This window comes from Sinohyriopsis cumingii, chromosome 1, assembly GCF_028554795.1.
Source record: "Sinohyriopsis cumingii isolate HCF-2022 chromosome 1, ASM2855479v2, whole genome shotgun sequence".
Classification (NCBI taxonomy): Eukaryota; Metazoa; Mollusca; class Bivalvia; order Unionida; family Unionidae; genus Sinohyriopsis; species Sinohyriopsis cumingii.
Window position 1 is genome coordinate 156,075,535 of NC_142961.1, and position 15,871 is coordinate 156,091,405.

The window sequence follows — 15,871 nt, forward strand, 5'->3', positions numbered from 1 at the left end:
CCAATGATTAACTTTAATAATTTGAAATTTCCTACCCAAGTACATTTATGGCATTTTTTTGTCCTACCAAATTATATGTATTAACTGCTACACCACCTAGGGTTGACGAAAATTACAAAACCACTGTGCACATTTACAGACTGCCTTAAAATATATCCCCAAGTTCTCCATTTTATATAGCACAGTGGAAGTCGCATGACATCATACAAATCCGGAATTTACTACACATTTTATATACCAAACTCGTACAAGTCTCTTCTAGTCAATCAAACAATCAAATCAAATCAATCAAATCAATCCTAATTTCCTCCATAAGGAGAATTCATTTACAAATATGTAGAACATGACAGATTTACACTGTTGATCTTCGAAAACGTTCCTAAAGTTTACGTGTATATACGGGCTAAGGTTATAGATTTACTAACCCTGTCATAATTTTAATCATCAGCTGAAAACTTTACATCAAACCTACTGAACTTTATTCGGACCTTGCCAGAACGCGTTTATACAGTCACAGATTAAAACTCTTCATAAACCACTACTGTATTCAGGCATTGCAAAGACAATGTATTCATGACGGGCTTATTGCATACCCGAAATTACGCAATCTCTAGAGAGCCGTCTGTGTCGATTGTAGTTGTCGCAATTTTTCACAAGCTGTCAAGTCTGCCTTCAGCCCCAGCTGATCAGTGATTTAATCTCTTTAAATACAGCTCGCTGATTATACAGACCAGCCATCGACAACTGGACGGCAACAGATCACAGAAATTAGTGGCGGTCTTTTGTACTTGCTCCACTTTGTGTAATCTGTTGCAGTGCAGCCCAGAATAAATAGGCGCTTATTTTGCATAACTGTAGCTACATATATGGTCCAGTCAGACAATTTTAGCGTCACATTATATTAACAACAGTTAGATTCCAAAGTAAGTTCAGTATTACCGGTATTTACGAGCGAAAGAAAAAAAAAACAAATGATCTCGCAATGGACAAGTACAGGAAAAGGAAAGTTTATGCTGTGAATAGGATTGTGATTTTACGGGTTTCACCAGACTGATGAAGACAGGGTCAGTTCTTTACAGGTGCCAAAAGAGAAAAATTTTAGGATCTATAATTTATAGTGATCAAGTGGACCCGCAGGAAATATCCCGTACAGTTTACCTAAGCCATAGTTGCATGCGATAAAGGACTTGTGTGATTTGGACGCCGGGACATTGAGCCCTTTAAAAAATATGCAGAGCGAAATATAATAAGCTCGAAAAAAAAGAAGGGGAAAAAATAACAAAAAAGCGATCCCATGAAATACTTCCAGAAGGGAATATACATCATGCGAGTGAAGTGGTTTGTTTTTTTTAAAATCTAGTTGGGATTAATACTTTTGAGAACAAGTGCGTTTATTTCAGTCATCGATTTGAAGTGAATTAAATACATGTAAGTCTGTTATTTGGTGTTTTTTCTGGAATTCTGTGTTTTTGAATTGCTAAATGCGCATCACGGGATGTCACTCAGATGTTCATGATTAATGAATCATGTTAAATAATTTCAACTAAAGACGAGATATTTTACTGATAAAAATAACTTGACATTACTTGATGCATTTGTTCATCCATTAAATTGCAAAATTGGTGTAAACGGGATAAATATGCACCGGTGTGTTCTTAATTAAAAAAGATTTAAGCTTTTAACATCATGATGCACTGGCTTTCAGTGCAAATTAAATTGAATCATTATTCTGGCAACTTATTTTCTTATTATTTGAATCACTTTAACCTTGATACAGCATTATCCAGAAATTATAACCGGAAAGTGTGCGTGTATGTATGAACAAGTTCAAACAATTCCCCTGGGGCAAGATCCATGATGTAATCGAAATGAGTGTTACATTTTTTATAGCCCTGGTTTGATAGATAAGGCCAAGTTTCAGGTCTATAACCACAATATTTAATGAACTGTTCTAGATTCTAACCCTTCTGTCAAAAAGAACAGGGATACAAAATGATACAAGGAGTGGGGGGGGGGGAAATCTAATTTCTGAAACTTATATACTTATGCACATCTATGTGTACAAACTGATCTCTACCCATGATCAAAGTTTTAAGTCCTGATCTGGAAAGTACTGGGAGTAGTTGTACAGCTATATTCCCATACTGATACAAACTTTAATAATGTCGAGTTACGTAAAGAAAGAAATAAATGAGAAAGTATAAAGTTCATGAAGTACGAATACCCGTCCGCTGTGACTGAAAAGTGGCCTAACTGTAAACTAGATCACAGGGGCTCGTATAAAATTGACCTGTCATACATGTACTATATAATAACTAGTATGACAGGTCACTTTTAAGCAACGATACAAGCCCTGTGAACTAGATGAAACTGACAACTATATGGATGCAGAGATGAATCACAGTTAATGGTATAATGCATTTGCCACATTCATTGAAAGGAAAAGAAATTTTTTGATGATTTTGTACAAACCGATAATGTAGGAAAATTGATACGAAAATGACTAGAACAAACAAAATAGTAATGAACAGTGCAGTCTGAAAACCATCTCCAAAACTGTGCAACCAATCAAGAATCAAACACATATCCAAACAGGTATCTGTAAATATAGTAGCCTTCACTTGGACACAATGGCAATTCTTACTTCTCCCCAACCCCACCCTGGGCAAATTTTCTATATAAATCTTCTATGCGACACAACCACCTGCCTTTTGTCTGCCTTGAGCATTTACTGGAGAATATTGACAGTGATCACGTTTATTTGATAAACAAGGCATTATATAACTGGCATATTATGTGAACTGATCTGTTAACATTTCACATCTGCTTGCACTCCCCATGTTCCAGTCACACTAGATTAAAGGTGCTAATACACTAGATTGGATTCAAAAGCAAGATAGCATTTAAAAGTTGTCTGCAAAGGCAGGCAACATTTTGGAAATTTTGGTCACAAAGAATATCCATATATGGTTTCTTTTGATTCCCTATTCATCATGGTCTCTTACATAAGCTGACTGTCTTTACATCTAACTGAGGAACTGAAAATGAACAAACGGAGCTAATGGTTTTTGAAGGGTGTACAAGGTCAAGCAGTTTACTCTCAAACTCAAATTACCCAACATGCCAGAATAAAGAGAATTTTACAATACCTAAGATATACAAGTTTTTTTCCAAAATAGTCAGGACTACCAGTGTGGGAAATTATTATTATAAATCAATCCAATTGCAAACCACAAAACAGTAGAGCTTAACTTGTATAAGCAACTACAACACAGTATATCAGCTTGATGGTCTTTTTGTCATTGGAAGGTCGGTCAGTGGTAGGGCAGTGCAATTTGATGGGTTGACATACTGGTTGTATTTCTAATATGCAGATTACTGTCAGAGACTTATCATTTGTTCATGTAAATTCTAATCATTAATAAGGTAAAAAAAATTATTTCCAATAAGACGACCTGTAATTTGTCAGTAATTTTTAAGTGTAGCCTTCAAATTCAAAGCTGACAAGATGCAAAGCAACAGATAAACTTCACATAAAAGTAGAACTTTATTAAATGATCAGTAAAATACTTAAATCATATCTGGATAACAAATCAGGAATGTCTTATTTATCATGGTATATGTGATCAGGGGATGAACATGCTGATAAATAAATTCGCACCACGCAGATTAGTCACCATGTGTTAATTTGTAGAAGGTGAATGAGTGTTGCAAATAGTTTTTCTTTTTGCATTGACAGAAATTAGTGCATGTGCCTGTAATGACTGTCAATGACGAATTTTCAATTTAAAGAATAAAAAGTCAAACAATTAAATAAGTATTCACAACTGATGAAGATTAAAGTAACCTGTATAGGGTAATTATCATTTTGTATTGATTTTTTATATCTTGCATTAATATGGGTATCGAGTAGAAAAAACTGTTAACACATCAATATATTGATTAATCTGTCACTCCTATATATAAAAAACAGCTTTTCAATGCAGACAAATTGTAAGAAAGATACGGGCAGTTTAAAGCGTCAGAGGTACTCCTGTAAAGTTAGACCTGTTTCTTGATGAACTTCACTGAATCTAATATTAAAACCAAATCCAAATTCAACACAGATAGGCCAGTATCCAGATTTTAATGTAATGATTTTCCACCTTTTTGCTTTTAATCCAGAAATCCATAATTTAAGGGTCTTTTCAATAAGACTTGGGGTCAAATCATAAAGGTTGACATGTCATCATATGTGCTCATGTATAATGCAGTCAACTGCAAAATGACCTCTGTCTGCGTGGGTTCAAGTCTAGGATTCGGCCAATGTGGTTATGTGAGAAAACTTGCCAGTAGCTTCTCATGGGTCGGTGGGTCTTCCCGGGTTCTTCCTCCACCATTAATACTGGCCGCCATGCATAGCCTATTGTGTACTGAAAAATGGCGTTAAACCCTACAAAAACAACAACTGCAAATGCTGCATAGACCCAGCTATAACACCATAGGTGTTAATGTTTTATGCATAGCCAAATGCAAATGCTACATAGAAACAGCTCTCACACCATACATCTTCATTTATAATTATGCACAGTCAACTGCAAAAGTTGCATAAACTGAGCTATACCATATGTTAACTTATAATGCAGAGCCAACTGCAAAAATTCTGCAAAGATGAGTTATAACACATTAATGTATAATGCATGGCCAACTGTAAATGCTGCAGAGAGGAGTTATAACACATTAATGTATAACATATACCAATTGTAAATGCTGCAAAGATGAGTTATAACACATTAATGTATAACGCATGGCCAACTGTAAATGCTGCAAAGATGAGTTATAACACATTAATGTATAACGCATGACCAACTGTAAATGCTGCATAGATGAGTTATAACACATTAATGTATAACGCATGGCCAACTGTAAATGCTGCAGAGAGGAGTTATAACACATTAATGTATAACGCATGGCCAACTGTAAATGCTGCAAAGATGAGTTATAACACATTAATGTATAACGCATGGCCAACTGTAAATGCTGCATAGATGAGTTATAACACATTAATGTATAACGCATGACCAACTGTAAATGCTGCAGAGAGGAGTTATAACACATTAATGTATAACGCATGGCCAACTGTAAATGCTGCAAAGATGAGTTATAACACATTAATGTATAACGCACGGCCAACTGTAAATGCTGCAAAGATGAGTTATAACACATTAATGTATAACGCATGGCCAACTGTAAATGCTGCATAGATGAGTTATAACACATTAATGTATAACGCACGGCCAACTGTAAATGCTGCATAGATGCAGCTCTAACACTATGAATGCAACTGACGAGCTGAATATACTTCCTGTTGATGTATTTGTTTTTACTTGTCTTAATGCTATCTGCATAGACTCCGGCTTGCATTATACAAGAGTCTACGCTGTATGAAACTTGATGTATGTTGTAACTGTGTTTTCAAGCTATCACTCTAATTTGTCATTTCCTGAAAAAAAACATCAATCTTGTGTGCCATTGTGTTATATAAGGACATGTATATAAAAATGAGTTGTAGATTGAAAAGACATCTTTGATTCAGCAGATTTCCAGTCTCAGTTTTCCCAATTATTCCACCAATCCTCTATTTCCACTCTGAGTGTTATAATCATGTACTACATATATATGAACAAAATCATATATAAAAGGAACTGGCCAACATTATACATAAAAATGAGAGCCAAGTGCTAAAAACAAAGCAATATACTCATATATATATATATATATATATATATATATATATATATATATATATATATATATATATATATATATATAATGCTGTCAGGCATTTCTGCGCACTTAAGGTTTCTGTCTCCAATACTGAAGCAAAGGCATACTGAATTCAACTGATTGACAATAATAAAATACTGCAATGCTAACCATTTGAAATGAGGCAATTGTCACCGAAATATTCTGCTCAAAATAATATTGCTAGACACATGGGATACCACCCCCCACCCCCACCCGTTTTCATAACTCATGATATGTCTGCCTATTCTGTCCACAGCTCTGAAAAGATGCAATGTTTATCTATCAGACTATAGACATGAAATTTATTACTTTGGACTGTTTCTGTCAGCAGTTTAGCTCAGTAAATAGGTCAGGTTTATAGCTACTTTTACAAAATTCAACTTAGCAATGCCAATAAATGGCAAAAGATATTAAGCAAACTAAACTGATGTAAAAAAAATTTGTAAAGGTAAACATTTTATCAAAAACTAAACTATTATGTGAAAAAGAAACAACACTGAATAGGATGTAATACATTTACAATGTCTTGTTTATAGGGACAACTTACTAAAGAATTTAGAAACAGCCTATACTCTGGGGAATTTCTTAAGAATCCTGTTCTAGCGGCAAGTTGACACTTTGTGTAGCTGATGATTTTGTACATATGGGACATCTTGCAAAATTGGAAACTTGGATTAAGATGCAGAATTTTTTAAGGTATACATTTCCATCATTAATGTTATGTATTTATTTGTATGATTCTAAAAGATACATAATAAAAATAGGATTTTCTGGTTTACAGGTTCAAGAAGGTCATGGAGTGGGTCTTCACGTTGCCATTTAGAAATCACAATTTTACGTGCATTTCGAGTCGAAATGTGGGATATTTTTGTACACTTTATGAATATAACTTTTCTTAATTAAAGTACGATTGTTCTTTCTTGATACAAAATGGATTTTTGACCCCAAATAACACATGATCCAATGTTTACAGAAATGACATATCATTGCACAGAATTACCCAACACACATAATTTGCCAACATGGTGGTATGTATGTGTGTATATATATATATATACACACAATCCATAAAATCTAGAGTAAACTCTGCGCACTGAACAATGATTTACCTGCGAACAATACTTTTATGTCCTAGGCTGAAAGAACCCAAACTAAATTCCTGCCAATAAAGTAAAACATTATTACATGTATAATGTTCAGTTAAAACTGAAACTGGATTAACAAGGTTAACCTGTAGATTTAAAGGCAAGGATATTTCAGAATTCCTCTGTCTTCTCTCAAAATCATGGGAACTTAAGAAAGAAAGTCAAGAGGAAATAGATCAACGATAAAGCAGGAAAAAATAAAATTGCTTGTTTGGTTTGTAATGGCACTTTCAACATATTATTGGGTATATGATGCCATAAAAATGGGACATAAGTGCTAAATGCATTTCCAAACACACCAGTTCAGCTAACAAAAGCTGACCTAGATGCATTGAAATTATGACCCTAGAATTATGAATCCAACTCCACCAAAAGAGCCAACAAAACTCAATTTTAAACAAAAACACTTCCTTCAAGATACACGTTTGTCATGGTTTCTTTGTTCTGTAAATCAAGTGAAATATAAAAGCTGTTCACAATGGTACCAAATGCAATATGTTTATTTGTTAATGGAATTTTAGTAAAACTCTGCAGAAAAATGGTATGTCAACCAATCATCCCTGTATCCACTCCACCCCCCTTGCTGCCTGCGGTGTGGAATGGGGTTGATAACAACAGATTTTCTTATTTTTTCCATGTACAAAGACAGTAATACCTTTAAAAAATTGTGTTGTTTCATGAAGTCAGTATCCTGTAAAGATTACAAAAATTAAGGGCTACATATGATGCCTAACTTTTGAGTACATCTGTACCAGATGTGGGGGATTAGTACTGTATAATATATACCCTTGAGATAATAAACATTTGAGCTCCAACTTAAGTTTTCAGTATCAGCTACCCAGAAACAGCATTTCAAAAGCAATGTAATTTGTCATTTTTGAATTTCAATCGGAAGTTGCTGATCATAGCATTCCTGTTCTATACAACTCAGCAGGCTCTACTGTGACTTCTATATGCTATACCTACAATATTATTCATGTTTTAAATGATACCCTCTACATTATTCAGGTTCATGTACCTACAATAGTGTCCATTTATTATCACGAACATGCAATACAAACCTGAAAAAGAAACACTTCCTGATACATGTGGACCTGGTGGATACGAATTTGATTTAACTTTTGATGAATTTTCATCTACTAATCCGTCTGCTGTCGAATGTGTGTTGTTCTTATCCTTTCCTTTAAGACCGCCACTACCTCCCTTGTGGAAGGATAAGGAATGCTTGCCCCCCATGAGGAAAAGTCACCATATTTAGCAAAAAGTGAAACAAAATGGAGGGCACTCAAACCAAACAATGATGAAGCCAAGTGATTATTCAACAGATGCCCTAAATTCACATTGTTTCTCTTCCTCTCAACACAAAATCCCTGCTGCTTTTAAAACTACCGGTGACTAATAAATGGTCGACACAGTCCTGGTATACACACTGTCAACATAAATGAACAAGTGCACTGGTTCAATATACATGACTGAGTACGCAGGTGACTTGTCTGGTCACACTGTAATGAACACAAACACCCCAGACATTTCTAGTGGAGCAGCCATACAAAAGGCTCTGCGTGTTTGTTAATTATATTGTAGAGTACACAGAAAACCACCCAAAAGAACCTAACTAAAATTCGTGCACTTAAAGGAATTGGTTTTGAAATTTCAGTGGTTGCACAGGTAAACAGGTCAGTGCTTGGCTGTCAAAACAAACAGATACAAGGTTGAAAAATCAATGCCTGCTACACAAAGTCAATATATTAAAGGAAATATTTATTGGAATTCAAGGACAATTATGTATATTTCTTTTGGAATCTCACCAATTGACATGAGCTGCTCATAAGCTGCACATGAGAACCTTGTTAGAAATGTAAGGAAACGGGGTATATTTTGCAGGCTCATGTGTGCAGTTTGTTAGATCTTGTGAGCCAAGGAAAAATTAACCGGATTCTCACATGTGCAGATTTTGCTCACGTGAGAATCCAAATTTTCACACGAGAAAGTAGAACTTAGAAAACATTCTTTTCCATTACATACAACCATTTTGATTAAACACTTATTTCAAATTTATTCAAAGTTGGATTTTCTCATGCGAGTTATCACATGAGCAATTTGGACTTAAATATTTTGTGTAAATGTTAAATGTCGAGCATCCAGATTATTGTCAAATAGACATTATTTCTATTTTGCACATGCTGCTGCTTTGTTGTTTTTTTTAAAATTTTAAAACATGTCAACTTATTTTCTCACTCTGAGTTTTAGTCTTATTCTGACCCAACAGTCTCAGCCACATCAAATCAAGTTGAGGCTACAACATCGTAGCTAAAAAGAGTATATATTACATGCCATTATTACAGAAAACTGTATGAAAAATGTATAAGCAGTTAAAAAGTTTGTCACAAATCAGCTGAATTCATGTGGATTAGTAGTAAAGATGAAAATAGACACAAAAGAAATTGATAAATTATTTGTACATAGCACTCACTTCAACCAGTGTACATGTCTAGAATAACTTTTGCGAATTGTCATAAAGTCCATAAATGATGACTGTTGTATTATCCTCAACCTGCCATGGTTCATTCCATAACGACGGTACGGTGCAACATGTTTTTAAGTTTAACAAAATCCCTCTTCTCTAACATTTTTCAGTCACATAACATCCATCAGTCACATTGATACATCCCGAGGTTTTTTGTTGTTGTTTTTTTCTATAAAATTTTTTTTTTATGATATCTGGCACCATTTATTTTCAATTTAAGCTGGACTGCTATGTGTGTAGTATCATAATAGAATGAATCTAGGGCAAATGGTTTCACATTCAAAAACCTGTCTGTTTTGTTGGAACTGTTTGATGTAAAATTCATGCAGAATTTACCAATGCGTGAATTTTTATTCAATTTTTTTTAAACTGTTATTAAGTAGCAAACTTTTTTTATTCTTTATGTTTAAAGATTTCAGTCTGTATAGTTGTCCGTTTCGTTAATTTTTTTTTTCCTAACATGGTATGAGAAGTGCATGTTAAGGTAGCCAAGTTAAACCAGACATTCATAATGTGCTTTCTTTTATTTGACCCAGTTAATGTCGTCAGGATCTGAAAACAAGAGTGTTTTAAGTCATGAGAAAATTGGCACACGAACCATGGACAGGCATGAAGTTAGGATGGTCAAGCTTGAAATATCAGCACTGATTATTAAATAGGTCACTTGAGAAAGGAATGTATTATTATATAGAACACATATGACAAGTAAATTGTGAGCAACCATACAAGCCCCTGTGATGAATAAATGCATACATGACACAAGCCTCGAATTGTAATTATTAGTCTGTCTTGATCTGAGCTTGGAACACTTTTTTTAACGGGTACCCAATTGTTCGTTTTATTAACCAGGTTATTATCAATGGGAGAGTACCTGGTTATCCATTGGCATCTTTACCCAGAAGTAGTCAAATTTGGAATATGCGATGTGACTTGCAGGTATCTCCTCAATAGTGCAGTTTATATGTTTGCTACTGAACTATGGTAATTCTATTGGTAGAGCAATTTGACTCATAGTCCAAAGGATGAATTTTCAGACTGGGTTGGCTGCATAAGTGTGTCCTTGGGAAAACAGTTGGTTCCTATTTTCACAGTGTGAGATAGACACTGTGTTAAAGTGCCATCTAATCCAAACTACAATTATGTAGTTTGCCTTTACCTTGTCAAACAAATCTTCAAAAATCCACCTTACAGAATGTCTCATATGCTGTGATCAGAAAAAAAACTTGTACCAACTTTTTTATTTCCATTTCAAGTTTCATTTTTCAACAGTTCAAAACTGAGCCTGCTAACTTAAATTCAGTGGACAGCAGGAAGCGCAATGATTCAAAGAGAACAAACTCCAAGTGAAAATGTTGCAGACTGGCAAATGATGAAATTCAGAAGCAGGAATGTCAATTACACATTTTGTTTGCTTTGAATTTTCTGGAACAGTGAAGAATGGTCTTCATGTGAAGCAAATTCACAGCAGTATCTTTCATTATGACCTTAACGTTTGTAGAATGAATGTGATGTATTAAATATAACAGGTACATACATACATACATACATACATACATACTCTAGTTGTCTTATCTTATTAGAAGATCACTAATCAAACTCAAATAATATGCTTATGATTACTAGATTTGAATATTGATCTGACTGTTTAATTCTTGTAAAAGATGTATGTATTCAATAAAAACTAAATACTATAGTCATTTTTTGTTGCTTTTGCTCATGTGAGCAAGATGTTGCTCACATAAGCAGACTTGCTCACATGAGCAGATCTTGCTCATAAGCATGCCATTTTCAGATGAGCAGACTTGCTCTTGTTAACAATTCCCGAACATGTGATTTTCTTATTAGAAACTACTTCCTCACATGAGTTCTACCTAATTTGCATGTTAAATTGCACATGAGACTAACCTGACTTAAATCTCACGTGAGAATCTCATGCAGAAGGGTAGGCAGTTTTGGTGTGGGAAACCCTTTTGAGAATCTCATGCAGAAGGGTAGGCAGTTTTGGTGTGTGAAACCCTTTTGAGAATCTCATGCAGAAGGGTAGGCAGTTTTGGTGTGGGAAACCCTTTTGAGAATCTCATGCAGAAGGGTAGGCAGTTTTGGTGTGGCAACCCTTTTGCATAGCGGTTTACCATTTACCGGTGTGTCAACTTTTCTTGTTGTTTTTCTTGCTCCAAACATAACATTAAGAGTTCCTTGGCCTATATACTTGAATGCTGGTCCCTTCAATTTTCAAATTACTCGAACCCATACTGATATGGGCGAGATGTCGGTCATCTGTAAAGACTACCACCTTAAACCACTTTGTCACCCAGCACCCCTACAATTATCAGTGGTCAATTTTCCCATTTTATACTGCTTCTTACATGCAAGCAGCCATTTATCATCAGGCAAATTTCCTGGCTCGAGGAAATTATTGCAATATCAAAGAAATTCTTCAGCAAAGCAAGGATTAAATCATATACCATATATTATTTTGTTTTTGTTGTTGTAGGGTTTAATGCCATTTTTCAGCACAAGATGGGTTATACATGGCGGCCAGTATAAATGGTGGAGGAAGAACCTGGGAAAATCCTGGAAAGAAGCACCGACCCACAAGAAGCTACTATCAAGCTTTCTCACATACCCACATTGGCCAAACCCCGAGACTCAAACCAATGCAGACAGAGGTCAGATGGCAGTGATCTGTAATGGTGAGTGCTTTAGACCACTCAGCCACTCGGGGGCCCCTCCATATATCATGGAAAATTGCTCTAATTTCATATCAGATTAAATAACACCTATAAATAACCAAGCCAGGAGGAGGATATTTTTGTTTTTTAATCCTTAAAATGCATAAACATAGCATGAAAAAAATGTCAAATTTTAATGTCTGGAAGAAAAATAGAGTAGAGTAATAATAATAATGACTTTATTTAAAGAGGGTAAAACAATTAGCTAAGAACTAATCTACCTTGAGACCCTCATACAAAGGAATTTATTTATTTAAGCTGCATCTCTGAAGCCACTGGATATATTGGGTTTGATAAAAGGAAATTTATAATCTCAACTGGAATACTATTCCAGAGCAGAGTTCCAGAGTATTGAAAACTTTAAAAAATAATTCCTCATTTGGTTTGGGAATTGAATACTGTTTGGTAGACATGGATCGCAGGTGGGGAGTATTGCCAGGTAGCCTATACTGGAATAGTGATTGTAAATATTCAGAAGCACTATTATGAGATATCCTGTACATTAATTTGGCTTTTCTCAAACAGATTTGGTCTTTAATAGATAATATTTTTAACCTACCAGCTAAATTCTCCTTGCTTTGTTTCTGGATTGATATTAACCCAAATGCTCTTTTTTGTTTGAAGATGTGCCAGTTTTGCTATGTTTTTATCATTTGAATTACCCCATACTGTATTACAATAGTCTAAATAGGGTTGTATGTAACTGTTATAAAATAGTTTTCTGTACCTTTCAGGGAGAAGATATCTTATCCTACTGAGAAGCCATAAACTTGAATTGGCTTTTTTTAACTGATATCTTTTATATGTTCAATCGATGATAGGTTATTATTTACCAAAACACCAAGTAGTCTATCATGACAAACCATTTGCAGATTTTTATCCTTCCATGTTAGACATAGTTCATCACTATCAAGATTTGTCCTTTTTTGCCAAGTTGAGATAAGTAATATTTTAGTTTTACCAGTATTTACCACCATGCCCTTGCATATGCCCCAGTTTTTTAGGGCATTCTGTAAAGAAATTTCGAGTTCATGTTTTGTGTTTTGCATGTCTAACAATGTTGCATCATCTGCATAGAGATCTGTAGATGATATTGAGTCCCTTAATAAAAATGATAGGTCATTAATAAATAAAATAAATAGTAATAGACCTAGAATTGAGCCTTGTGGTACTCCAAATCTAATTGTTCCAGGTTCAGACAGTTGTTGTTGTAAGGTTTAATGCCATTTTTCAGCACAAGATAGGCTATACATGGCGGCCAGTATAATTGGTGGAGGAAGAACCCTGGAAAACCCCGGGAAGAACCACCGACCCACGAGAAACTACTGGCAGGCTTTCTCACGTACCCATGTAAGCCAAGCCTGAGACTCAAACTCACGTAGACATGGTGAGATGGCAGTGATCCGTAACGGTGAGCGCTTAAGACCACTCGGCCACTCGGGGCCCAGGTTCAGACAGAACATTATTTATAAAAACAGAGTCATTTCCAGCATGCATTCATCTGTCTGAAACAGCCACTGTTCTTCAGGCCCCTTAATCCAAATTGGTGCACAGACTGAACCTTTATTTTAAGCATCCACTTCCACATGTTACCATTAATTGTAACCAAAATAGCTATTTGCAAATATTTTTCCTTGCTGGCTTTTGGATACTGCTTTTTTTTCTTCTTCCTTCTGCATATTGTAAAACAAGAACTATGTTGTGATTACCAGCTAAATTCTTCTTGTTTGGGATTTTTGTTTGTTTAACAGGACTTTTAATAAAAATAATGGCTAAATCATGCAGATGAAATTAAAGTTAGGTGTCTTTTCCCAAGGACACAATAAGGCAGCTGATCAGGGCTCTCTTGGACAGGTATTCAACCCATGACCCTTAGATTACAAGTCTGACACTCTACCAATGGGGCTAACATGAATCCCAATTAAATTTAGACTGCTAAAGTAATTCTGCCTATTAATGGAAATTAATTTTGTATAAACCATTCTTCCATTGATCAGGTTGAAGTTGGTCTTATGTACATTTTTGGGGGGTTGATGATACAAGTCAGAAGAAATGATCTGTTCGTGGGTTTTGTTCATGGCAATCTTCTTGATTTAAAACCCTCCTCTACAGTACAAAGAAACCTGAAAAACTATATGCTCATAAAGACTTAGTCTCCAATCCAGGTTCACATTTAGCATTTTCTAGATAAAAAAGCAAATCCCAACATTTGAACAATATGACTGTGTTTATTGATGATACAAAAGACAACCAAAATATCATTGGATTTTTTTAAAGGAATCTGGTGCCAGAAGTGCAAGTATATGAGAGATATATATTAAGTTGGACAATTAGTATTTGGTACTAACAAGTTTCTGTTCATAAAAGTTCCAAACAATGCTGAAATTGAAACTATGGAAATGAGTTCTGAGTTTGTTTTGAATTGCTTAAAGATATATGGATGTTTCCAAATCTATGCAAACTCCAAGATATTAAAAATGTAATACCTTTAAATTTTTGAGTGCTAATGATATCAGTATAGATGCATCCTGGATAATGGCTTCTGTGTAGAGAAAATGATATGTACAATGGCATTTTCTGGACCTACATATGTCTGAAACGCGCTTTCAATTCTGCACCAAAGAGTCAGGTGCAAATTTCAGTTAAATGAGTGTTCAAAACTCAATACTGTTTAAGAACTGAAATTCCATCAATAAAACAATGTCTCTATTTTTTCAGTTACAACTAGGATAAGATCTCAAAAGATTCTTTTACTAAAATCTAACGTTCATTATCAACCAATCTTGGCCAGCCAAACCCATATATATTCTATTTTATCTTCACCTCTGGCTCGCATTTTTACATACAATTAATACCAGGTGTCCTATTTCCACCCTTGAATTTCTTGACAGAGCTAGGAATAGTAGATGAATGCATAGGTAAGCACTGTGCATAGTTTTGCTTGTCAAAGACTGCATTAGGGAATATTAAATTGTACTGCAAGTTCATGTTCAACAATAAAGCAACTGTGCATTTCAGGCAACATTTAAGTATTTGAGCTTTATTTAAGAAAATCAGAAAAATATGGAAGAGATACTTGAGTTGACTTAATACCATGAGGAGTATTATTCCAAATAAGTTCACATGAAATTGAAAACTATTTTTGAATGACTTCTTTTTCTGGCATGGGTACTCTGAAATTATAACCTGTTGATATCATAAATTGGGGTATTTTTTCATGCATTGTTAATGCTTTGGTAACATGCATTGCATTTTGAAAAATTATCAATTATTTTACATGCCTTTTCCTGGAGTCAGGAATTGTTTCTCATATTTGTAGCAGCTGGATTTCCCAAAAATTATATTACAGTGGTCAAGATGGGTTTGAATGCAATGTTTGTGAAATGTAACTCTACCATAATGGAATGTCAAGGCCATGCTTTTCTTTTTTGCTGTCTTGTTCTTTCAGCCATGTGGTTATAAGTTGGACTACTGTTTTATTTCTACTGAGGATCATGTTTTCTTGCACCATAATTCTGTTGAGAGCAGTTGGAAGGTTTCAGCCTGTTTATTCTGGGCAACAAACAAGGTATGCGTAGTTTCATCAGCATACATGCAAGTTGATGAGACTGCATCTCCTGTCTCCATGGGTAATATGTGAACAGAACAAGTAACAAGGATCCAAAGATAGAACCTTGTTG

General features: G+C 34.9%; 1 protein-coding gene across 4 annotated transcripts in view; it reads right to left on the bottom strand.

The window, feature by feature from the left end:
- LOC149808204 (tyrosine-protein kinase yes-like) overlaps positions 1-15,871 on the bottom strand; it is a 121,032-nt gene that overhangs the window by 79,733 nt on the left and 25,428 nt on the right. Inside the window, exon 1 of one of the 4 annotated variants that reach the window (XM_089974654.1) lies at positions 7,994-8,406. The exons of 2 other annotated variants lie outside the window; for them this stretch is intronic. In XM_089974654.1, coding sequence (XP_089830780.1) covers positions 7,994-8,168 — 175 coding nt within the window. In that variant the 5' untranslated portion in view covers positions 8,169-8,406. Of the gene's footprint in view, positions 1-7,993; positions 8,407-15,871 lie in introns of those variants that run through there. One more of the 4 variants, XM_089974671.1, reaches the window with a different exon arrangement.